General features: G+C 38.6%; 3 protein-coding genes across 6 annotated transcripts; 2 read left to right on the top strand and 1 right to left on the bottom strand.

Moving 5' to 3' along the window:
• Positions 1–4,559: 4,559 nt before the first annotated feature.
• LOC136420631 (syntaxin-17-like) lies at positions 4,560–10,044 on the top strand. The gene is made up of 9 exons (XM_066407676.1): positions 4,560–4,917; positions 5,239–5,304; positions 5,718–5,922; positions 6,778–6,926; positions 7,238–7,288; positions 7,609–7,695; positions 8,222–8,351; positions 9,005–9,188; positions 9,296–10,044. Exons 1-8 carry the CDS (start codon positions 4,753–4,755, stop codon positions 9,169–9,171), a joined length of 1,020 nt encoding a protein of 339 aa, XP_066263773.1. The 5' UTR covers positions 4,560–4,752; the 3' UTR covers positions 9,172–9,188; positions 9,296–10,044.
• A 1,234-nt stretch (positions 10,045–11,278) lies between these two features.
• LOC136420636 (microfibril-associated glycoprotein 4-like) lies at positions 11,279–12,622 on the top strand. Its single transcript, XM_066407687.1, has 2 exons — positions 11,279–11,405; positions 11,677–12,622. The coding sequence occupies exons 1-2, from the start codon at positions 11,294–11,296 to the stop codon at positions 12,501–12,503; spliced, it is 939 nt and encodes a 312-aa protein (XP_066263784.1). The 5' UTR covers positions 11,279–11,293; the 3' UTR covers positions 12,504–12,622.
• Positions 12,623–13,426: 804 nt separating this feature from the next.
• LOC136420617 (endoplasmic reticulum resident protein 44-like) lies at positions 13,427–25,555 on the bottom strand. Of its 4 annotated transcripts, none has more exons than XM_066407657.1 (13): positions 25,382–25,555; positions 23,202–23,277; positions 21,469–21,508; positions 21,197–21,266; positions 20,643–20,679; positions 20,268–20,452; positions 19,892–20,007; positions 19,507–19,564; positions 18,612–18,728; positions 18,142–18,253; positions 17,468–17,609; positions 16,552–16,684; positions 13,427–14,932 (listed from the first exon to the last, which is right to left on the bottom strand). In XM_066407657.1, exons 1-13 carry the CDS (start codon positions 25,436–25,438, stop codon positions 14,822–14,824), a joined length of 1,254 nt encoding a protein of 417 aa, XP_066263754.1. In that variant the 5' UTR covers positions 25,439–25,555; the 3' UTR covers positions 13,427–14,821. The 4 variants fall into 4 exon arrangements, with proteins under 4 accessions (XP_066263754.1, XP_066263757.1, XP_066263756.1 ...); XM_066407660.1 differs by having other exon boundaries at positions 13,427–14,936; positions 16,559–16,684; XM_066407659.1 differs by having other exon boundaries at positions 23,202–23,274.
• Between the last annotated feature and the right edge of the window lie 314 nt (positions 25,556–25,869).

The following is a 25,869-nucleotide window of genomic DNA, read 5'->3' as shown; positions in this document are numbered from 1 at the left end:
CAAAGTTCGGGAAAGTTTCTTGTATACACTGAACAAACAGACCTTGTCGTCTTTCCTAAGATTTTATTTATTACCGGACTTCTCCTCTAACTAGTGGAATATAGCCATTGAAATAAACTCTCCCATAAGATAGCTGTAAAATTAACGCGTCGTAATAAAACCGTGGGTAGGTGATTACCAAAACGGTTGGTGGAATATGAAGATTTATAACCGTTTGCAAAATGAGCGAAATTGGCTCACAAGATATTGCGTCGTCCTCGGCGAAATATATTAGCTTTGAAGACGGCCATTTTTCTTTGTTTGTGTCACAATCTGTGACATCAACAAAACAGACACAGGTATGCATATTGATGAAGTGGTGACAATATTGGAAGTGGCTGGTGCTGATTTCAATAACGCGTCCTGGAAATTGTCAATTCTCTTCGTAGGGCGACCTCTAGCGATTTTCTTAGAATTGCTTCGTTCATGACTCTCCAGTTTGTCATCTCACATTCTCTTTCACAGATAAGACTCAGACACATCAAGGATAACTGTACATAGTTACCTTCGACAATAAGGTTATGTTTTAGGTGTCGTTTGTTTGTGTGTGTGTGTGTGTGTGTGTGTGTGTGTGTGTGTGTGTGTGGACAGCATAACTCGAGAAATCGTGGAAGGTCCCTTGTGATATTCGTTAGGTGGGTAGGGGTCGGGAAAACGAAGGTCAAGTTCGATAATGGCTCCCTAGCGGCTTTCTAAGGTGCTGCAGCCGAACTTACGGTTTTGATATCTCGTGTTCTGGCCATGATGTGGTCGTGATTTTTGAGTGGTGGATTCCTCTTAGGGCAGAGAGTAAGTTTGGACCCCCTAGCGGCTTTTTTTGGAACTACAGGGGCCGATTTTTCTGATACAAATACGTTGTATAAATTTGCAGTTGATTCCTTATTCAGACGCCTCTGAGTCATATACAATTGGCTCAAATAATTCGGCAATTTCGGCAAAGAAAAATTGGCCAAAAGTTGCAATGTTCACAAAATCATATCTAATCCACACAGATCTTGATACGAATGTAGAAATGATTTGATCACACAAAACTTAAATAAAGACATATGGAACATTTCTTTATTTAACTTCAAGAAATGTTCATACATGATAGAAATTCGTGAATTAGAATAAAATATCTGAGATGATAGAAGCATTGTCGTTGACTGTCTTAAAAGAATAATACAATTTTATCGTGTCTTTATAATGGACTCGGCGGTTTATTGAATGGCAGAAATAACGTTACATTCTGTTTAATATTGAGTTCCTAATGCCTTCCCTTTTAAACGGTAAATAGTTACTAGAATACATGCACGATCGAAACCATGTCCCCCGTGCTATATACACTCCGTCAAACCCACATCCCGCATTTAAATAAAAATTGTTCGACAAATACAAGAGCTATCTTTAGGAAATTGCTACGAGACAGATCCACGAGATAGAATTTACATACATATGGACCGGGACCTCTCTGGCGGCGTCAAACAAATATTAGGGCGACTCAAAACATATATGAAAGCGCTCTAACCTTTCGCTAGGGAACTTAGCAAGTTAACTTTCTACATTGTTAAGTGCCCCTGGGAGTTTCCCCCAATAAAATGTGTATCTAACAAGGCTATCCCCCGGGAATGCAGACTAAGATGTCCAATTTGTTTGCTGAGTGGCTGAATAATTTAGACGAAGAGGGTTCAAGCAGTGCAATCTCTGAACCCACCGTCGTAATTCACGTGTGTTTAAGATTCATTCATCAATCTATACTTAGAGTTAAGGAACTTTAGCAGGTTTTTCTTTGATTATTTTGATTGCATGTTTGTTTGGTATCAGGAATATAACCTTGTAGAATGGATTTGGCATTAGATTTTCTTAGGAAAACATTTCATCTTTTCCTTCACGATCGTAATTCATATGTGTTTAAGATGCATGTACTCTACACTTAGATTCAAGGAAACATAGCCGTTTTTTCGTTATTTCATATGCTAAATTTGTGTCGTATGAGGAATAAAACATCGTAGAATGGATTTGTTATCAATTTTTGGAGGAAAATGTAGTTTCAATTACTTTATCCACGATTCATATGTGTTTTGGACACCTGTATTAAGCTATTCTATATTTTACGGACATTTGACAGTTTGGCGCTAATTCTGATATTCGATTTGTTTGTTAGCAGGAAATATGATTTTAGAATGCCTTTGTATTTACCGTTTTTAAGTAATAATGAATGAGCTTAAGTGTAGGATTTTTCAACACACCATACCGATTTATTTTCATACTTTTTTGACGTCTCTTTAATTATTAACGGAATATATTATATATCTGGTTAGACCCAATTTCCTGGCAGTAATCCATGATAATAGATAGCCTATTTGGGCCTAATTATCTTATGCTAATTGGATGTACTTGATACATGACACTATTATCATTTCTATAAATTGTGGAGACTCCCATGGGAACGAGACGATAATGGGGTTTTGGTTTGACACCTTGAGACAAACGACGTTTCTCCTGGTTCGTAATTTGATATGATATTTCTGTAGCTTTTGAGATTTAAGTCTTACCATTGAGATAGCAGCTGAGACTATATTTAAAAGCATCTGTTGTAGTTGTTCACCTTGTAGTGCCTAGTGGCACATAGGTCAGCAAGTTTCCTTGTAGTTTCAGTAGCAGGGTCTGTTTTCGAAGGGAGGGGTAGCGAGCCCTTACCTCGAACAAGGGACCCCCATTTTATCGGACTGTCCCTTCCGAAAGACGTGTACAGCCCCAACCGAGATGCCCTTTCCAAGGTTTGAACTAGCGTCTCCCAGATAACTTTGTCTATAACTGTTATCATTAGATTAATTGTTCGTTTGTTTGTTTGTTTGTTTGTTTGTTTGTTGAGTTATGGTACTGTTAAAAGGAAGAGCAACAAGATGACACGTTCTTAATCTTTTCTGTCTTTTCCTTATCTACTATATTTCTTATGGCTCCATTGTGTTTCGTTCTTCTATCCCTCTTTCTCGATTTTCTTCACACGTCACATTACTCGTCCCTACATCTCTCCTTCTCATCTCAGTTTTACCCGTCTATCTTTGTTATGATCCATTTTTCAAGTCCGTGTGTGGTAGACTTTACTGACCCGGGCCACCAAGCCATCGACTCGACAAAAATGATCCAAAGCCCATCCCAGCACCTGGGGATGAGCGGCACTCTGCATGCATGCCCTCCCTGCCCGTGCCCAACGCCGCAATAACATGTGTATCTAAGAGAAACTCCCAAGAGTCTGGCGTCTAAGACGCCCAATTTGTCTGAAGCGAGAGCTGAATGCGCTAAACATCCATCCATCATCCCAGCTTCTTCATCCGGAGCGCAAGTCTTTGACACCGCGCCTCAACCCCGGCCAAAGGTCGGCTGACCTCGCGGCAATAAGTGCCCGAATTCGTGCGAATATCAAAGACGACTCAGGCATTGGATGTGACAGCGGGGGCCAGCCCGGATTAGGACCCAGGGTCGGGAGATGAGAAGTTGTCAGACGATGACGAGGCTGGCTGTGCGGTGTCAGACCACCCCGAGCCTCGGATTGACACCTGTAAAATTAAGATATTAGCTGGGTCACGCCGGGGAAATGTCAGAGGGTTGCGCGGGAGTTATCGCTACCGGCATCCCGACCAAGTTTTGCCGGTGCGTCCGTATGCGGAAAGCAGGAGCTGCTAACCTTTTGAACGGGATACATGTTACAGGTGGTTGCTAATTAATACGTGCGGGGAAAATATACGAGCTTCACATTTCGCTGAGTGTCGCGTCATTTGAGGCTAACTGTTTGTGATATTTCTCTGACTGTTTTCCGCAACAGTCGTAACTACATGTGCCTCAGCGTTTATTTCATGCACCACGAAGTTATCAAATTACAAAACTTCAGCTACAAAGTTTTTGTTTCATTCTATTATAGTCTATCTTATTTGGATTCATCACAATAAGTATATGTTTAGAAAAGAAATAGTTTTCTTTCATTCCCGGGTTAAACTAAAGAAATGGGTGTATAGAATTAAAGTTCATCTAAACCTAAAAGACGAAAAGTTGAAGAACAGCGTCTCACAAATCAATGTTTGATATTGTCGTCACGTAGCTACGACGTGCTTGCGTGCTAGTTCATAAAAAGAGCTCGATATCGAAGTGAAGATGGTCATATTAAACGATACTTCATGCCAGGAATTAAAAAGTTATGGCTTCGGTAAAATCACTAATCTCATTGTCAGACTTGCGTCGACTTGGAACACTAGGAAGGCACAGTGCTAGTGGTGGTTGAAAAGCGGCACCCGACGACCAGATGTAACATTACAGGTTTACAAAATGCAACATGGTAAAATCCATTGGAATCTGATACGCTGCTACTTTTGGTGAGAAAAGAGCGCCCCGATTGCAAAATTCTACCTTACCACAGAATAAACATTCTTCCTCTGATGCGAATTCCCTCTTAAACGTTGTGTTTTGATGTATTTATACCTCTTCAGCAACTTACATGTATTACTACAGTGCCCGTACACGAGCGCTATCTAGCGATTAGTTTTAAAACTGCAACAACGAAAAACAACCACGGAAGCAAGATGGTGGATTTATTTTGGCAGCTGCGAGATGCAGACGAAAAAACATAAGTTTATACCTTTTTGTCGCTTTATTTTGGTAGTTATGAATACCTAATGTGGTGTATCCAGTTATTAATAGTATATTTAAGTCTATAAAGTTAGAAAATTCTCGCCCAAAATGTCGAGTTTCGATGACTTTGAAGAAAGTCTAAAGCGGCCAGTGGCTGATGACACACCAAAACAACCCATCAAAATTCTGGAACCAGCTCTAAAAAACTTCACAAAAATCGCCATTCCGCACACTTTAGAGAAACTAAACACGCACAAGATCAACATAGAAAAGGTGAGTGAATTTTTCATTCCCTTGTACTGAGCTATCTTGTAACTTTGTGCCGTATAGCTAGCTGCCCCCCTCCCCCAATTTCAGAATTTTGCTCCAGCATACTTTTGGCCATATGGTTGCTATTGATTATGATACTAATAAAACCTATTTCACAACTTTTCTACAATTGTTCGCATAAAATGGGGAAAATGTTGCTATATTATGAATGGAGAGAAAGGGTCATCTAAAGAAATTTTGGATCAGCTTCCAAATTGTGCAATTCTGTCAATTTAAAACATGAACTAAGTTTACATCTTCAAACGTTATGTTTTTATTTTTCAGTACCAGAGAAGTGGAAAATGGGACAAGCTGAATGCAGAACAGATTGATGCCAGCCGTGCGCTCCAGGTAATGTTGTGTCGCACAATTTGTAACAACCCATAAAGAAATTATGTGAAAGTAATAATGATCTCAAACCAGTTCACTGAAGAGCTATTCTTCCACAGTGACTGGTTTTGACAGAAAAAACAGACACTATTTGCAGTTTTTACGGGTTCATTGTAACAGGGAAATTCCCTTAACTAAACTGAATATCTAACTAATACTACTAAGCCACATTGCACTACTAGCTAACGAAAAAGCGTCATGCTTCGTCCTCAGTCTGAGGTTCGAATGCTTTACCTTTTTTTTCTAATAGTGAACTGTACATAGGAAGAGTTTTACATTCATCATCATCATAATTGGTTTTACATTAAATTGTCAATTTTGTGTAGATATCATTTTTTACTCCTTCGGCTTTTAATAGTGACAGTTACTTTCAGCAATTGAAAGCGACCATGAGGGATATGGACCGAACCCGGCAGCAGATTCGTGAGGAGGATGTGGAGATGTTTGACAGGAGGGTGACGCCGGTGAGGGAGGAGGCCTTCAGAGCCGTGTCAGAGTTCATGGAGATGTACGCTGAACCGATGGAACCTCTGGGGGACGGCGAACCTGTCATTATACCACATCAACCTGGTAAACAAGGTACGTGAATATACTGTATGTCTTGAAATGTTCACAGTGGTTTTGTTTTCACAGTTTTTGCAGTGACCCCTCCACCGCTAAATCAGGACACCGCAAATATGTGTTTACATTGTATTAGTATTACCACTGTCCTGCAGAGCTGTTTTGATTGCAAATTTAAAACATTGCATAAACCTCCCTCCCGGTCCTACTGTGAAATTAAGTCCCTTTTGAAATCCAATGGAAATTTAAGATGAATTTCACTTTGTCATGGAATGCTCTAGATATGATGTTTTACATAATAAGTTATTCACATGTCTCAAAACAAGTACAAGTTTTAAGAGTCTCAATGCTACAGAGCGTTTTGAGTATATATTGAAAATGCAACAATCCCTACAATGCAAAAATAGGTAAATATCTAAACGACTGCTTTCACATTAGAAAAAATACCAAAACTAATGATTAAACCAACTCGATTATAACTGTTACACTATATCAAAACGTATGCTAGCCCTTATTGTACTGTATTAGTAATTAGGATGTTAAGTTTTATTCTATACTTCTACTTTGTATTGTGTTTACGAATTCTTGCCATACTTTGTACCATGTACAATTGTCATGCAATTAAGTTCTTCATTAAAACCTTTCCCACATCTTCTGGTGTTAAGGGCAGTCCACTGGTTGTGATGTGTGTTTTAATTTCCACACTCTTTCTCATAAGTGCCGAGTCCTAAGCAGAGAAATCAATGTATGCTAATACTTGTGTATATACATATCTTCTAGCATCAAAATATTGCACCATTATTATATGTTTTAGAACATAACATAACATGTCACAAACCTATTTTTAGATGAAATGTATTCCCAAATCTACAGGAGGTGCAAAGAAAACTAACAGAGGGGTAGAAAGACAAGATCACACCTCACCTGATGTTTCCACTGTAAATCTGGAACAGGAGCAGAAACAATTACCCAGCATTCCTCAGGACCAGCCTGCCCTGCAGTCATGGGGGAACCTGAGAGAGGTGGGAAATACTCTGTTTTCATTGGTGGTTCAAGTTGGGGCAGGACTGGATACCACACCCATTTACAAACTTATGAAAAATAGATTGAAGATTACATAGTCATGTGTGTTGTTGAGTTCATCAGCGCATATGGAATGTTATTAATGTGTACAGTAATTACCTGATAATAATATGTAGTTGGATTAATAAGAAAGCTGCTACCAGTACTAGGAAAATGCATTCTTACACTCTTGTCACTATACATGTAGAACCGTAACAGTTGTAATCGGAATAATTTACTTCAGATTTCTTCCTTCACATTCCCACCACAGGATCTGGTAGAGTTGAATGACCTCATCCACGAATTTTCTACTATGGTCCATGTAAGTACTGCTTCATATCTGTAAGGACATTATGCTATATAATGTCCTTGATAACTGGAAGTCTGTTGTTGCTTTTCTAATGTAAGTCTTTGATTGATTAATTACTTAGAAAATCAAACTATGAGGGTTTTTTTTCAACTACCTCATAAAAAAGCTGCACAGGTCTTGTAGTCATAGTTCATTTTGTACAGACAAGTACGTAAAATGTAAGATGCTGAATATTATATTCCTTAAGTTAAGATATTACTTGAAAATGTTATCCTTTACCTACAATCCTTGTATTTATCTTAAAGTTTCTTGGTCTTATGTTGGAATATTAGGAACAAGGAGAAAAGGTGGACAGGATACAGGACCATGTAGAACAGGCTCATGGGAATGTGCAGTCTGGGGTCAAGGAACTCGGAAAGGTCAGTGACCTCTTAGTTCAGTCATTGACTGAACACTCATTGATTTATGGGTTGATTTGATTAGTCTGTCAACAATTTAAAACATAGATTTATTTCTTAACCAAACAAAAATACCCTTTCCCTCTAATTAGGACTTGCATTGACAATTGTCTTGACAGTGCTAGTGACATTGGAGTCAGCTATTGTTTGTGTGTGTTTGTGTGTGTGTGTGTGTGTGTGTGTGTGTGTCTGTTTGTGTGTGTGTGTGTGTGTGTGTTTGTGTGTGTGTGTGTGTGTGTGTGTGTGTGTGTGTGTGTGTGTGTGTGTGTTTGTGTGTGTGTGTGTGTGTGTGTGTGTGTATGTGTGTGTGTTTGTGTGTGTCTGTTTGTGTGTTTCTGTGATTCTCAATAAACACAATGCAGTGTTGCCATACATCCTCAGCAAATCTGTAGGACCAGAAGGGTTGCAAAACAATATGGGTAAGGGATTGAGGTCTACCATCTCTGATTGCCTTGTTGTACATATATGTTCCTGTTTCGTCCCCTAGGCTGCTAAGTACAAGGCCGCCATGTTCCCCGTGGCGGGGGCTCTGATTGGTGGAGTGCTCGGGGGGCCGATCGGACTGGTGGCCGGGCTGAAGATCGGGGCGGGGGCAGCTGTGGGTGGAGGAATACTGGGTATGTATGACTCCAGAGTGGTGCAGTAGCCTAATGGGTAGAGTGCTCAATTTGCATGTTTGTATGTTTTTATTCGTTTGGAGGTCATTGGTTCAAACCCCAATCAGGTTGATTCCAAAAACTTTAGAAATGGTACATAGGGCTTTTTCTGCTTATCACAAAGCACTTATGAGAAAGGGTATGGTAGTTGAACAAAGTGTCCAGTACCAGTGGACTAGCCCCCTGCTGTAGTGATTGCATATCTGTGTGGCCAAAGGGATGGGTGCCTCCCTGTACACCAAAAGGTGTTAGAAGGATATCTAACTCAACTCCAAATTATTGTCTAAATTTCAACTCACAACACTTTTTCAAACAATTGACCAATCCTAGCTGGCCATCAAAATATAATCAGCTGTTCAACCAATAAGATATTGGCTGTGCAGTCAGTCAAAATTCTAGGACTCTTAAGTTCTGTTTTTGCTTGCTTGCTTTATCAATTGAAAATCCATTTAACAGCTTCTGAATATAAAGTTGCATGATTAATTGCTTGAAGTACTGGTATTATTTTTGGTGTATATGTCTGTGTGTGTTTCTGCGCTGCAGTTTCTGTATATTCTGCCAGAGGGTGCTTACTGTCAAGAGGGTGAAGTCTGCTATCTCTAACAACTGTCTAGGTTTTGCTGGAGGTTCCATGTGGAAGAAACGACAGTCCAAACAGCTGGACATCGAGCTAGACAAGATGTCGGACCGACAGAGTCAGAGTTATCCCGACTTCAAAACCACGCCGAGCGGCGACGTCACCCAATCAGACACGGGATACCACAGACGACCGTCCGCGTAGCAACGTGACTAGCCAAAGTAGGTACATGTCTGCTTTGATTATACTGGTCTTTTGTGCTTATGTCTTATGTTTTCAGATGTCATTTCTTGTACTAAAAGGCAGGATATTTTTGTTTGATTTTCAGATTTGCACTAGACAATGGAGCTGACCATGACAAATGAAGAAACTCTAAGAAAGAAATTTGCATCTTTCAGCTTTCTGGCTATAACCAACTTGTTTATTACTATTGTATGCTCCTGAATCTTGTAATTATGACATTATTCAGGAGAAATATGAAAAAGAACATTTTGCAACTCTTGTGATATGTATCGTAAATAATGGCAGATATGTGTTCCTCTACCATGCAATATCCTTGTATATTACTGTCTATTTTCAGTGTACAGGGCTTAAGTGTGCCATACTATTGTGTTACACTGTAATAGGCAACAATTTCGGGTTATGACAATGCAAGGCAATGCTTAAGAGAGTACAGTTTCTTTTTTTTAAGAGGCTAGTCAAAGAAATATGTGAATTGATATTTGGACACCATACATGTATATTGGCTAAAATCAATATATAATAGGAAAGACTTTGTGATTTATTTCACGGAGTCCAAATATTTGTAGTACATGTAATTTGAAACCTTGTAAAATGGAGGATTTGCTAACTGTATGATGTTGCATTGATAGACTCTCCAATCTTTTGTAAACATTCAAAATGGTTTTTGAAGTATCATTGATGAAACAGTATTCCAAAGTTGGTATGTACTTAATTAAATGTAATGTACGTGATGAAATGTACATTTAAAGTTATTCAAGAGTAGGATATACACGAAAATGTATGTGTAGTATAGGTAGCATTTCAACTGAAATTGCAATAAATACTGTTCTTGAAGCATTGGTGTCAGAAAGATTTTTATTGCTTATTTTTCCTCCACATCTTTTTTACATGTAATTATAATGCATACTTCCTGACTGCTTTCCTCTAGTCAGGGATTCTTACCTTTGAATTATGACAACATACTTTATCATAACTATTTATATACAACTTTGGCCTGAGAACTTCACCATCTGGTGTACATGTACATAACCTTGCACGGTAGCTGTTATGTGCTTAGAGAGCAGCCCTACAAGATGTCGCTCATCCATGTGTTCGTGGTGACCGCAGTTCTACAGTGGTCTGTAGTGGCTAGAGAAGTACGTACTGACCAGTTGACCCTGTCACTGTGCAAGGTGTGGGAGGAGTGTGTTGAGACAGGTCAGTGTGAGTGATAATTTTATAGGGAATCGCTGGAAAAGGCGTACCATATGGAACAGGCACTTGTATGGTCATAGTCAAATTATGTCACTACCACCTTTCTGTGTGACATTCAATACCATATAAATGTACAACAGACAACATTTTAAAAAAAGATACAACGTATTCAGAGACATGCGTACATGTTACCATTTGCCAATTGTTTCACAAATATACATCGCAAAATATGCCTTAAATACAGCCTACCTTTGTGTGTTGATAGCACAGAAGTTATATTGTAACCTGCAATTGACACATTCATACATGTAGTTGTGCTACTTTAGTAAATTCACTGTGTGAACTTGTATAAACTGCTTTTCATGAAGGCCCTGTGGTTGGATAGTAAAAGCGGGATGTTTTGATTCATGTTTTGTTCTCTCTATTCTAGCCGTTGGCAACGACTTGGAACTTGTTGAGCTGGGAACTCCACAGGCGATTTGTGGTGACTTTCTGGATATGTTTGAGAAGCATGGCGTGGATTGTGGTAAGTAGAGTCAACTTAACACATATGTACATTTTTTGTTCAGCATAGTGTTTAACTTACTTATAACTTGTTTTTGCACGTTGTTATCAACAAAGATAATATCAGGACATCATGGTAGCATATTCAAACATTTACTGTCTAGCCTAGATATGTTATTGCTTGATAATGGAACTGCATGCCACTTTCATTCTGTACAAGTACCTGACAGCTACCACTGATAGATACAATGTACAACCTGTCCTCAGCAACCACTCAAGGGACTGGGGGGGAAATGGTTGCTCTGAATAGGTGATTGCACAAGACTGGGCAGGTTTAACTATGTAGAGATGGACAGAAATGTTTAAATGTGGTTGCCTTTAATTCATGTGTCAACCTCTTAACTTAGGAGCCCTGCAAGACCCTGAAGAGACAGCTGACGTTGGACAAGTGCTGTCATCACTAGAGCCTCGTGAAAATGATGAGGAGCAGCAACAAGGTGATTTGCATATACTATATATACACTTTATATATACCAATATATTAATGAATATAAAATATATAGTATAACCATTGGCAAGATCACATTGAAAGACAGTGAATGCCTTTCCTTATCAAATCATAACGGTACATATTGATCGCAACGTAGCATATCATGGTTTCTGCAAGATCATCACTACTAGATCAAACACAAATACATCATTTGTACTAAGACTAAAATGTACCTATAACACTGCTTCCACTTCAGATTTGTCGTATCATTGCTCCAGAGTCCCTAACTGATGATGAGGAGGAGGATACTAAAAGGAGAGACTTCAAGCAAGACCTTCCACAAAACCATCCGGCCAACGCTGATGACCTTTGGCGAACGAGCTATTTTGATGACTGCTCTGAGATTTATACTGCTCAGGCAATGTTTGGTTCGATAGCTAGTGGGGTGTTTCCAATCAAACCTGCTCATGTTAACGACCCAGTCTCTGTGTACTGTGATCAGACCACAGATGGGGGAGGGTGGACTGTCATACAGAGGAGGTTTGACGGGTCTCTTGAGTTTTTCCGCTGGATCGGTGCTTATCAAGACGGATTTGGGGACTCTAGTGGCGAGTATTGGCTAGGGTTAAACAACATGCACCGTATAACGGCCCAGAATGCGTACGAGTTGTACATTGAGCTTGAAGACTGGGACGGGAATGTGAAGTTCGCTAGATACTCCACCTTCTCAGTCGGTCCTGGCACTTACTACACCCTGAGTGTCGGGGGGTACAGTGGGACAGCAGGGGATGGGTTCACACTGTCTAGTTCATCATATGGCAACAACGGTGCAAAGTTCAGCGCTCGTTCGTACGACCAAGACACTCTGCACCCAGGTTCAGTAGCAGAATATGCCGGTGGTGGCTGGTGGTACAGCGGTGATGCCGGCTACAGTAGCCTGAACGGTCCGTACTTCCGAGACACTGACGGGTTCAACACCAACAATGGTATAGGCGTCCGATGGTATCCGTTCCACAATGACCATAACTATTCTCTGAAGAAGACCAAAATGATGGTCCGTCCCACTGACTTTAGCACCAGGGTGGCAAACATGAGGCTCAAATAGGACTAAAATCCTGAAGTACCTTGCTCTCGGTGGTTTAAGCCTCATGTGCGAAGTGGATTCACTTCAATCGAACCCACTCTCACAAAACAGAAATTAAAGTAATTTAGTTGCTAAATGAAGTTTTGAATCTTGGTGAATGTTTTTGTTCACTACAGTGTATAATTTAGGATTTTTCTCTTAAGTACATTTCCCGTCTAAAACGAAACTAGATTTCAGTAATCACCTAGGAAGTGTCCACACATCCTGCAGATGTCTCTTAAAATGATTCCTACATGTATATATGAAATTACTCATATTAATGCTTTCCTCACATCTTATTTGAGTGACCATTCATCCAATTTGCTGATCATGGCGGTCCATAATTTTTTTGTTGAATTCGGAAGGTTACAGGTTCCAAACTTTGGCACAGTCATACTTAAAAATGATACATGATTCTTTCTATAGCTTAATGGCACTCAGCTTTTGGGAGAGAGTATGGTCGCCCCCTGCTGTAGTGCTTGTACAGCTGTGTGGTCCAAGGGCTATAGAAACAGAGATGGGTGCCGCCTTATACGCCAAAAGGTATGGGAAGAATTTTTTAAAAACTAACTTATACTTGTAGACAATTATTGAGTATGACTGAAAAAAATGAGGTGTCCATCATTTTCTTGTTCAGATCTTCACATTTGAACTAGGTATTGACAGGACTGTCAAATCTATTGTCTCATCCCCTTGAAGTTAGATTTCATACATTTCCTTCCTGACTGTGGTTCATTGTCAACAATTAGCAATAGTTCAACTTTCATGTGCGTAAGTTGCCATACATTGTACCAGTTACAATTGTCGCGCAATGTAGTTATTCTTCTTCCTCTTATGATGCTTTAACTTTAAGCTTTGATGGTAACATAGAAATAAGTATTAATAGTGAGCAATCCACACAAGTATTTGTAGAGAGAGTGTCTGCATTTATTTTTGAATGCAAAGATATTCCACATTTATAGACTACCACCCATTCTTTTTCCAGGAGAGTTCAACTTCTGCTAGGTCATTTTTATCTCGTTAAAAAAAGAGACAACAGTGAATCTTACTTCAGAAAATTTACAGATGCAATAAAACTATGTGGAGTTTCAGAAAGGTGTAACGCCAACGCTCATAATTCTGCTGCGTACCCTATTTAAGACCACCTCATTGAAAAAAAAAAGGTAATTAGAGAGATCTACTGACACAACATACCTAATCCCCAAGGTGTGCATACCTATGATATCCAGGCGTTCCATACATTCTTGAGGCCTTGGATAACACCGTTTTTTTAAATGTGTCAGGCTTAGGGTACCAGGCGGAATTTTGCGAGTTGAATCTTACCTACCAAAGTTGTTGTAGGTACAATGTATGAATTGTCTTCATATTTTTCTGACTGTATATTCATGGTAATTTTCTACAATGCCATTTATCATGACCTCCACCGTAACAATTGCAAAGATACCTTTTACAAGGTACAGTGATACACCTTAATGCAGAACACTTGTTTCTTTTTTTCTTAGACTGTCAAATGTGGGCCTTCAAAACTTGGTAATGGTAACATTTAGGAACAACCCAAAGCCTGCTGCATCCTTTCAAATGTTGTGTGGCTTTTGGAGTAATTATTCTGAATAATAAATTTTATCCATTCACATATAATGCAATAAACCCAACCAAGAAGGGCTACTAGCAAATAGTATTTTGAAACTTAAATAGCTTTCCGGGTATTAGCTTTTATTCAACAACACTTTCCAATAGTCCAACAGCAATCAAGGGCACCCCATGACTCCATAGGTTTAACGCTGATAGGTGCATTCTTCAGTTGAAATTACAACTCAGTTTTGGGCACTACACAGAAAATGCATAGCAATATGAAAGGAGCGGTTCACCAAATAGTATATAAGTCTCACAGCATCTGGTTCCAGCATAAATAGCATGTCGTTCTAAGACTCTGATTCTTAGAGGGAAGTGTTCTAATTCAACAAATGTTTGCAATGTTTGATCTGCCTAATATATTCTAAGAACATGGGAGAAAAATATACCCTTTCCAGCAGCATAAATTGTCCTCTTAAAACAAAACAAGAAAATACAAATTCAGTCGAAAAATCATAAACTAAAGTTGTACCAATTTTACCTCAAAAATATACAGAAAGCTGTTTTTTACATGTTCTTGACAGTTCATTAAGTCTTAGCAAGAAACAATATTGGGATGGTATCTTTTAGATACAAATCCAAATAAAAACCTGGTCAAAGAGCTTTTTATGGTATATTTTTCCTCCATGTATAAACTAGGGACAAGGAAAACAGACACTAGTTAATGTTCAGAGCTCATCGCGGAGTAAAGTGTATCTGTTCTTGCTGGGCGCCAGTTTTATAAACTGACTCTCGGGCGGAGTGGTTGGCCTCTTTTCTTGTGGAGCGGAGCCACCTCCCTGTGCAGATACAAATAAACAACAACAAACAATAAGTTTCACATCAAAAACAAACAGCTTTTCTTCCCAAGTGCCATATTTGGTGCAGGCTGTGTAGATGTGAATGAATGATCATAATATTTACAGCTTTATACAGAACACTGAATTAAAACCAGTAAAATGTTTATCATAAATATTGTGTAGATACAAAATTGAAACAAGAACTGCTATTTACAATGATTATATCACATTTGATGAATAATGTGTAGTTTGGTGCATTTGGCACAAATACTTGATACTTTGAAATGGTGCACTGTTATCTGTGACTGTACTACTTTCTTTCTGTGTTGAATTTAAAGTTGAAAATCTAGAGAAGGGGAAAAAACAGGAGCTTGTTCGAAATAGACTAGCCCGTTGTCTTACTTTCTTTACGCTTGGCTGCTGTCCTGGGTCTTTAGGCAAAGACCCAGCCTGTCCTCCTGAAGGCTGCGTATGGGGTTTTAAGATATGCCATTTAGTCATATAGTTATACTGTTCTTCAATGAGGTTTGGAAAAGACTGGAATATTTGGGATTGTTGGAAACGTTTGATAGAAAATAATTTGGGGCAGGTCCAGAGAAGGGGGTTTGCAAGTCTTGAAAGGGGTGGGTAGGTAAATAAAATGATATGTTTTTACATGTTCATGGATTCCTTTGCATGCTGGGAGATCCAAGGCACTGTAGGTGATGCAGGGGGTAAACAACATCATCACCATGACAACAAGGATGTTGTGCAAGCCTACTATGTCCGGTTCAGTTTACGTTCGCATGATAATGATTATATTTGCCGACTACGGTACCAAAGTGCCTCACATCTACCAGCATGCAATGGGATCCGCGAATTGTACTACATGCTACACAGTTATAGTCCTGTTGCAAAAAGTATTCAAAAAATGTTATTATCTGAATTGTTGGAAAAGAATACTTGATGACTTTTAGTCCAATACCATGACAAAGCCTTGCATTTTTTCTTCATTTCATGCAACCATTGCATGCCATTCGAAACAGAGGGTGCTAAGAAATTCAGTCACAAAACTCACAGGACTGGCTTTCCCATCTGATGTTGGTTTGCCAGAATTTGCCCTACCAGTTCCTACATCTGTACCAGTCTGTATGAATGGTTTGTGAGGTTCTTCATTGGTTTTATCATTGGTTTCGTTTGATGGGTCCTCAGGGGTTTCATCACTATTTGGTGCCTGTACAGTTTTAAAAGTAAGGTTGGAATGATTTTATGTCTGTCCTAAGTTTTAGGTGCCCTTACAAATTTGGGTAGGACATGCTTAAAGTTTTGAGGGGCTGTCGAGAGTTTAAATGTGTCTTGCGAGAATCAAGTATACAAGACCAACACTGAAAGTATTCTTTAGGATTTACTTTTAGTTGTAACAAAAACTACTGGTAACACTTAAGCAAAAGAGAAGAACCTTGACTGCAGCTTGGTTGTGAACTGCTAGGAGGAGCTCGTAAACAAGATCAATGTAGAATCCAATTGAATCCAATTCAATATCGAATTCTGTCTGTCCAGCAACATGGCAGACATTACATTGTGTAACTTTTTTTGGCAACACCTCGGGGTTGGAGCATTTTCCAGGATCAAGTACAGACCTGTTGTTGTTGTTGTTGTTGTTCTTGTCCGGCTATCTGTGGGGATGTGGTTGGGTCGGGTCCATGGTGGAACTCTCTGTGGAGTTTACCCGAGTGAAGATCGGCACAGAACTGTTTCAACTTTCCTGGTACACTGTAGACATAAATCAAAAGAGTTAGGTTATGTTACCACTTATTACAGGTGGTTAGGGTTGTAGATCCAGAATTCAAAGGTTCGGATCCACAACAGGTCCCAATACTCTGCCCTTAGGAACAAAACTAGGCACTTAACAACATTTTCCTTTCTTGATGAGGGACATCATCTTGAATGGCATGTAAAGCAGAAGGCAAGTGTTTGACGACAGCCACGCCTTGTGTATGTTAAAGATCCCAGAACATCTATCTAAAAGAGTAGTGGTCTTCCCCGGTGTGAGTGGATCAAACCGATCAGTCTTGTCATGTCGCTTGTACATATATTTACTGTACAAATAAGGTGTGTAAAACTTTAAAGGCAGTTCACCAGTTATGTGATGCGAATGAACAGAATCCCTCTCTCTCATGAGTTTCCACTCAGATGTACCTCACTAAGCCAGGGTGCCATCCTCCGTAGTTACCGCTGGCTCAATCTTTTTGCTTACCAACCACCAAGGTTAACAAGATAAAAGATTCAGCCAGCAGTTATGATGCAGAATGGCACCCAGGCTATACCTCTCTATGTTGACACTGTCATTCTTGTTTCTTTCACTGTAACTTTATGTTCACTGTTTTCATGGTCACCCCTGTACCGTGAACTTATCATCACCATGAAAAACCTGTTTTGATTATCTATGATTCTTGGACACATCCATTTTGAAAATCACTTGGCGCCAATCAGGTCCATTTTCCTTAAACTGGGAAATTTTGCTACCATGAAGATAAAGTGAATTACAGTACTTACTTCATCTGTGAGATATCAGGGAACAGGTACATGTGTCTGAAGCTGTCTATAGCCAGCACAGGCAGGTCTTTGGTGGATTTACCCAGATGGTGCAGCGGGTGGGTAAACTTCGTCCCATCCGCTATCAGAAAATTGATGTTTCCTAATGGACAGACATTGATAAAATTAGACTACATTTTAAATAATTTCCAAGAAAGTCTTCACATTTATGGAGTAAACTTTATAATATGAATGCAACAAATTATATCAGTGGTACAGATTAGGATAATGGCTTAGTATTGATGTTAGGGTTGTTGACTAAAAACCTACTTGTAGAGTTTCTTGGTTTGAAACCCCAGCAGGTCCCAATGTTGCACTCTTGGGAAAGGCACTTTACACCATTTGCCACACTGGATTCGAGTGCAAATAAGTACAAGTACCTACTTTTGGTTAGAGACATCCCCTTTATTGGTACATAGAGCTGGAGGCCCCATGTTTGAGGAGAGTCACTCCTCAAGAACGGTAAAGAAGCAACCATATTCATTGATAAGAGTAGGGGGTCCTTTCGGTGTGAGTCAATCAATTATATCAGTCTGGTCGTTCACAGCTTGTACTCAACATACAAAACTAGTGTGTTCGGCCTCAAGGCAATTTACCGGTCATGTAAACAATCAAAAATCACACATAAAAATTACCTTTTTCGTGCAGGAGCTCTCTGCTAACAATCTGGTTAAACTTCTGAACAACCTGAGCGTCGTCGGGGTTGTGGAAGAGGATGAGGAACGGCAGCCCTTCTTCTGTCAGTTCCTGCAAGGAGAAGTGAGAAAGATATTAGGTCTGAACACAAATGTTTTTTCAATTCAGATGCTTGTGCCAATTTGCTGTACCTTTGAGTCTGTGGATGAAGCAATGATGATAACACAGTAGAAGGCAGAACAAAAAAAAGAAATCCACAGAGTGACCTTAAAAACACTGAAATTTTAAAAATTTACAGTACATTGTAGATGAAATAACTTTCAATACAAGATACAGAACTTTGAAGAAGCAACAGATAAATTTTAGACCACCCTTAGATTGCTTAAAGCATAAAAGTAAGACAACACTAAAGCACATGTATCTGTATCCAATGTAGAATTAGTGTCTATTGGTTACAGTGATTACTGACCTCCCCATTTTCGAATGTGATCTCCCTGACTAGTGGCACACACTTGTCTGTTGTCCAAGCGGTCAGTAGGTCCTTGTTGACCAGTGAACCCAGGTACACCATATCCTGGTCCTTAGTCTGAGGTGGGGAGGGTGCATTGGAATAATACATTAAACACCCAATACATGTAGGTGGACATAGGAACAATACATCAAACAATCAAGATTTTCCACATATATAATGAAATTTAAGTAGAAAACATGACCAATGAGGGAATGTCAAAATGGTTTGAAAGCTTTTTTTAGATATTTGTGAAATAACATCATCTTTTGGGTCTAGTGAAGAGCCATACAATTGATTTATTCTTAAAATTTCAAATATGGCTTATAACCATTCAGACATTACAGCCTTATAAAACTTCAGAACAGAAAAGGTGGTGTAATTTCTTAAGTTAATGTGAACTTTGATGAATTGCTAGATGCATTTTAACACATAAGAAATATTTGCAGGACTGAGTGTGAATTTTTCTTGATTTTAGTGAAAAATGTGTTGGTAAAACATGCTACAAAACACATACCCACTGCCCAAATGATGTGTCATAGATAGGGTAAAATAGAACGTTTGTATTGTAAGTATTTATTTCTATTCTATTTTATTAGTCATATGCATTATATACATACATGCATAACTAAACTATTGCAGTAACAGTATCTACTCAAGAGGAAAAAATTACAACATTCTCCTTTTGATATTTTGATTAGGAAACTTAAGTATGAAACATGTTTGCATTAATTCCTTATGTCTATTTTTGGCGATACCTCAAGAGTGGAGGCATTTACATGGAAAATGTAACTACATAATGTACATGTATCAAAAACCATAACCACTCAATATAAAAAAGACATAAAATACATACTCTCGGGGGTCTGAAAATGATGTTGTCACCGGATATTCTTTCCTTCTTGGCTATCTCCCTGTAAAAAAAGGGAAAACAGAATTTTTACCACATTTAGAGACCGCATTCTCACTGCAGCACCACCTAGCAGCAAGAAGTAGTCATTGCAGCCCTGTGGAAGGTAGCAGACAATCTACCAATATATTGGTGAGTGAAAATTACAAAAAAAACCTGTAATATCCTTTTATCTACCAACCAGATGAAACTGTTTACAAAAATATGTACAGACTGAGTAGAATTAGACACTGCTACATTTTTTCAGTGTAATTTTGTATTTCCAATTTCTTGTCTTTCACGCTATTGAAATCTAAGAATCAAACTTTACCAGAAAACTTTCTATACCTACCCAACAGCAACAGAGAAGTCACAGTCATCCCTAAGGTTGCTGGCTACCTGTTGGAAGGTCTTATATTCTGGGCTCTCCTTACTATTGAAGTACCCAATAACGTTTCTCTTCTTGCCCTGAATAGAGAGAAAAGAAGGTTAAAACTTTGATTCACCAAAAAAAACATCTTTGCAATTTTTGTTAGTTCTGCCTAAAGGTCATGGATTACTGTTAATTCATTTAAGCTTTGCAGCACTAGAAAAATCATAAGCATTTCCAAATTTATAACATTTTCCTACCATGTAAAGACTTCTTCAAAATTGTGAATTGAGAAGCCTGTAAAACATCATTCAGAATTTTTACCAAAAGTTATTAGATACAATCAAAGAACACTTACATCGATGTCATTGAGCTGCTTGAGGTCGTTGACCTCCTTGATGTTACTCTTCATCTGTTCCTCGATGTACTCCTTGAAGGCCTCCACTGACCTCTGACCTCTGTACTCACGCTTCTGTACGCGGCCGTTGCGGAACAGCTTCAGGGTCGGGTATTTGGAGATCCCAAACTTCTGAGCGACCTCCGCTGAAAGATCATCAAATAATGCATCTCAAAAAGCCATTCATTCAAAGTCATTCCCAAATGGTCTTAAAAAAAGGTTCGGCCCCTGAGGTGTTGCCAAAAACTTCTTTGGATACCTTTAAAGTTGGACAATTGAACATTGAAATGGAAAAAATTTGTTAAGAAAATGAAGGGATGGATGCAATATACTTACTTTCTGAGTCACAGTTCACTTTCCCAAAGACAACGTTCTAGGAACAAGAAAAACACAACATTTAGTCAACAAGTTCTTCTATATTGACACATCCTACTGTACATTTGTTGTATTTGTAGGATGCACTACCTTTACATTCTTATACATATATCTATTATGATTTTTTTTTACATATACTTGTATGTAGTTGACCAATTAGTTATCTTTGTTTTTTAATACTCACGCCGTTAGCCACGATTTAGTTAGATTTTTTTTAGATGTAGATTTTGGGGTCCTAGCAAGTGCCAAAGGGTTGAGCTTTGTAGGTGGGTCTGGGAAATTCAACCCTCTGAAATGGCATTTCCCGCATCTTTGAAAGGATCTCAAAATATAAAAATGGAGACTGTTGATAGCAGCATTGTCAAGAGAGGATTCAATGATCACTCTTTTCGGGTACCTCCGAGTGTGTGCCTACCAATGTCATACCATTAATCTCTTTAAATGTAGAAGCTTTGAGTAATGATGTATTTGTAGGTAGAGTAACATCTAACAAACACATGGCTACTTTCTCTCACCTGCATAGCTGCAGGGACAGTGTTGGAGGCCTCTTCAAATACTGGCTCCAACATCTTACTAAACCGGCACCTGTGATTAAAGAATCAAAATACTGTAGATCATGAAATATCAGTGCATGTTATGTTCATGATTTCCTTTTCTTTTTCAAAGTCTATCAAGCCATACTAAAAGTCTTCACATACAACATGTAAAATTTCACCAAAAACTTGATAAGCAAAAACATTGTTAATATCTACAGTAGTTCACAAAAGGACAGTACTTAGTAACTTACCAATCAGCATAGAAGTTGACAAACACGATCTCATTGTGGTCTGGAGAGACAAACAACAAACAACAACAAACTTAACATTTGTCATACCCTACTTTAACCCTCTGAATCTGGGTTGATGAGAATTTTGATTTATACTTGATAAGCAACACTTTGCATGAGAAGTGATTTGAGGTGATTTTAAGTGATGGTGTATCCTACAAATAAAACAAATGTTAATACATGATATGAATGTATATATGTATTACATATTACATTTGATAAAGTTTAAGTATGACAGGCAATGTTCTACTATAACGTTTCATGCAATTTAGTGTTTTTCATGGCATTTACCAGGTATAACTTTGTGCACTTTACATGTGCAAAATGGTTTACCCATGCAGAACAAATAATGATAACCGTGCAGTGAGTTAGATCATGCGCTTGCAACGAAATATTAGTATTGCGAAAAACTGTTAGTTGATAAGTTAGAATTTACAGTAGTAAGTGAAAGAGATCTGGATGGAACAAACCATGAAATGAAAATCATAGGTGGGGAAGCTATAACAACTTTTTCCTGCATAGGGAGAAATCTACACATCTTTGTGGAGAATCATCAATGCTATAATTTTTAATTGATCTAAATCACGGCATCCATTTAAATCTATTGGTCCAGAATACAGATTTGGCACACTGGCAAAGGTATGTGCTCTCACTGAAATCTTTTTTTTTTCTAAAACCTAAATCATGTGCTTTTACCTGATTGGTTCTGAATTGTTACATTTTCCTCTGATTGGCTGGAAAATTCTATACTGTTCATTGCTTCTACTGTGCACATGTCAATCAACTTCTCCAGGGGATACAAGGTAGGGGGCTTTTTTCCAAAGACGAAAAGAAATGAAAACTGCTACATTTGCAGATATAATAAAAACTGCATCAAGCTACCTATAGCTTCTACAAACATCCAGTTGATAAAAATCATAAAAATGAAATTTTAGCTCCTGACATGCGTGCATGTACTTTACAAAAACAAGCATTTGGCACCAAAATGTTGCACCAAATGGTAAAAAAGGGGCAAAACTTCCCACCCCTTTCCCTTGGAGAAGTAGCTGATTGGTGCACGGCTCAAGACTTACTGAGGACGCCGTCAATATTGTTCTTCTGGAGGATTACTGCCGAACTGTCAGTTGGGTTCTCGAACAAAGTGGCCTGGGTTCGAGTGGGAATAGAGTAGAGTGCATTCAGTGCAAAGAGCAGTGTGCACTGCACTGGGGGGAGGGGGATGGTGTTGCTGGTCATCGTCCTAGCACTTTGTTGTTGTTTTCTTGTTTGTTGATTTTGAAATGCTAAACACTGACACATGATAACTCTATGATGAACTTGTCTGGGCCTCCAAACTGACACATTTTGCGTCAAGATTAAGTTTCTAGTTTTAAATGATACTGTGAATTTTGACGTTTTCGCAGTGTTTTTAAAAGTTTGCTGTTTTTGTGGTAACCTCACACGATTCACTGAACATCCCTGTGTTGGTCCAAACTGTGAAACGCAAACTTAAAATGTGAAGTCAACATTTTTTAGAACTGTAAACCATAGTGAACTTGAAGTCGCTTTTGAATCTCAACATCTGTTAGTTTAAAAGGAAAGAAAAGAACAACCCTCCAACAAAGCACCAACAGTCACCACACCATCCCCAGTCCCATAACCAGTGCAGTTTAGCGGACACACCCACACCACAGAGACATGGCCACCAAACTTACTCAGGACATCCTCGAGGTTGGAAACAGTGATGGGAACAGTCCTGGTGTCTGTTGGATTACCAGACAGAACTGCCTGCTTAGAGGACGGGGGGAGAAAACATTGGTTAGAGACCATTCTGTAGTGGACTGTAATGCAAGAAAGATGTTATGTCTTTCAGTTCAGACTATCCCAGTCCTGCATACCTTAACATAACACCTGTACAAATTATTCTGTGTTCTTTGAGTTGGACTTTTATCTCATGCAAAGAACCCGCACTCATGGGATGCAGTGTTCTCGCCAGGCCTTTTCAGCATAGGGGCCCCCGATGCTGTGATTTGGACCCCCGATGCTGTGATCTAGACCCCGATGCTGTCTTTCAATGAGCATAGGGGTGTTTCTACGCTCTGAAAAAATCCTGGTGAGAACACTGGGATGATCTCAACTCAAAGAAAGCACCGATTTCAAACCCCACACAATGTTTTTTTTCTAGTTTTACCAGTGCAAAATTTTCATCTTTTCTTTTTCCCAACCAAAAAGAAAACCTGACAAAATAGAAAGCCTGACAAAAATGCCCCAAAAAAATTATGTCCAAAACCAGCTGGAGCCTAACCTCTGCTTGTAGAGTAGGTGGGGCTATAGTAGTACTAGTATATGATTGGTTCTTGGAGTTTGAACACGCCCTGATTTAATCACGTCAATGCAGTTTATTCTGCCCTCCAGTCATGTCTGGTCCTACGTACATTATGTCATCTTTAAATGAGAGCTTCAAGCCTAGTCTCAAAGCAGACATACGATTTTGCTTGTCTTCTTTTCACGGCATACACATTGTAATTTGTAGTACGGAGGGTGACAAGCCAAAAATGTTGACCATTACAAATATGTACAAAATGTTGTTACATGTAAAAATGTCTGAAACAAGCCAGACCCTATACAAGGTCTGCTTGAAGATAATTTCAAGCCAACATATATCACCAAACACATCTGTGAAGACAAAATAGGACCAAAAGAAATACAAAATAAAAACATAAGTCAGTTTAGAACTTATGAGCGAAAACAAGGTATTTTTTTCAACATCTGTTGTCACAGACTACAAGTGTCTATGCATGCAATTTTGAGAATCATTCAGAAAACATGTCATGCAAGAAAAGGTGGGTACTCATCATTTTCAATTTGGAAAACATTGTGTGCACAGCATCTACCATTTTTTATTGCTATGATTATTTTGTCTTATCAATGATGATCTTGAAAAATGAATGAAACCCCCAAAAAATGTTGATCTTGTTTTGTAAATGATGTAAAAAGTGAATGTGGAAAAGGACACTCATAATTTGGACAACACATGGGTAGAAATAACAGCATTCTTTTATAACCTTTTCCTTTAAATTAGTTTAATTTGATTAAAGAGATGCTTTGTTTTGGGTGGTAACCGAAACCATAATTAAATTTTGGCGCCCTTAATTTTTAGCCTATCAGATCTCGCCACCTCCGAAACAGCCATTCGAGGGTACACAAGTGCACACGGAAAACTTCGGGCCGGAAATACATGAAACTTCCGAGAACTACAACTTTCCACCTGCACTTCCGTACCCAACAACGATATCTCTTGCATCATGGTGATAAATTGTCGTTACTTGCAATATTAGATCGATAAAAACGGATCGGAAGTATTAAGAATCAATGAATGATGTAAGGGTAAATAATAGAACGCGACATCGCGTGCAAGTTTTGGCCATGAGAACAAATATCACGAATAAAAACATAACACGTTATTTTCTTCATCAATTTCTTTAAAGAAAATCGTACATAGATCGGGCACAGAGAAGGCATAGTCGCTAGATTTGCTTGATTTTGTAAGACAAAATACGATTTTATAATCGTAATCGTAAAACAATTTGTTGTTAAAAGCTGACAGATCGAAGAATTAGCGCCCCTCCCACATATCCTTTCATAAGGATTTAGGATATCAATAAATCATTAGCTTCAGACGATCTGCTTTTATTAATCAGCAAAGGAAATCAATAGCAAGATTAGCTAAATTTACATGATAATCTTAAAGATCAAATGTCTTAGAATATAGAAAGACTTTTGTATACACATATGCTGAGAAATCAGGATTTAACCGGTAGGTAGACTACATAGTATGCATCGCATACCCTTACATTAAACTGTAATTTCACCACAGAATATCGCGCGATCTTACCAAATAGAAGAGAAAGAAGGTGAACTGGAAGCTCATAAGTCTCCTGGTCACGTCCATCGTGGAATCGTGAGTAATAAACGTTGGAAATTCGAAGATTTTTCACACTTTTTCCTCGGGGCAAGACCCGGCTGTCGAACACTCCAATATGGCGTCTTTACCCCAATCTCTAATGACTTTTTATTCTAATCTATCTCCACTAATTCCCACCCCACTAATCCATCTATAACCCAACAATCATAATCTATAGACTCTTTATAATATAGTTAACCAGGATTTTGATTCATTGATTTCAATAATTCGTGATTATCTAGAACCAAATCCTCTGAAATAGTGTTTTGTGGGAAAGAGCAGTAAAAGCAGTTGCTATGTAAGGTAAACTTCTATTAGGTGATACCAAAATTGAGATAGGTGGTTATATAAAGTAGGAAGAATATTATTCTTATCTTATAAAACACTCACATTCATTATACTTATAATTTATAGTTTTC

Source organism: Branchiostoma lanceolatum, chromosome 15, assembly GCF_035083965.1.
Source record: "Branchiostoma lanceolatum isolate klBraLanc5 chromosome 15, klBraLanc5.hap2, whole genome shotgun sequence".
In the NCBI taxonomy this organism is placed as follows: Eukaryota; Metazoa; Chordata; class Leptocardii; order Amphioxiformes; family Branchiostomatidae; genus Branchiostoma; species Branchiostoma lanceolatum.
This window is presented reverse-complemented; position numbering and strand designations above follow the sequence as displayed.

Coding starts and splice junctions, on each gene's coding strand:
- LOC136420636 (XM_066407687.1), top strand. CDS start 11,294: ATGTGTCAACCTCTTAACTTAGGAGCCCTGCAAGACCCTGAAGAGACA. Junction 11,406..11,676: donor TGATGAGGAGCAGCAACAAG/GTGATTTGCATA, acceptor TCATTGCTCCAG/AGTCCCTAACTGATGATGAG.
- LOC136420631 (XM_066407676.1), top strand. CDS start 4,753: ATGTCGAGTTTCGATGACTTTGAAGAAAGTCTAAAGCGGCCAGTGGCT. Junction 4,918..5,238: donor ACAAGATCAACATAGAAAAG/GTGAGTGAATTT, acceptor TTTATTTTTCAG/TACCAGAGAAGTGGAAAATG. Junction 8,352..9,004: donor TGTGGGTGGAGGAATACTGG/GTATGTATGACT, acceptor ACAACTGTCTAG/GTTTTGCTGGAGGTTCCATG.
- LOC136420617 (XM_066407657.1), bottom strand. CDS start 25,438: ATGGACGTGACCAGGAGACTTATGAGCTTCCAGTTCACCTTCTTTCTC. Junction 20,453..20,642: donor AGTGAACTGTGACTCAGAAA/GTAAGTATATTG, acceptor ATGATCTTTCAG/CGGAGGTCGCTCAGAAGTTT. Junction 17,610..18,141: donor AGAGCTCCTGCACGAAAAAG/GTAATTTTTATG, acceptor TCTGTCCATTAG/GAAACATCAATTTTCTGATA.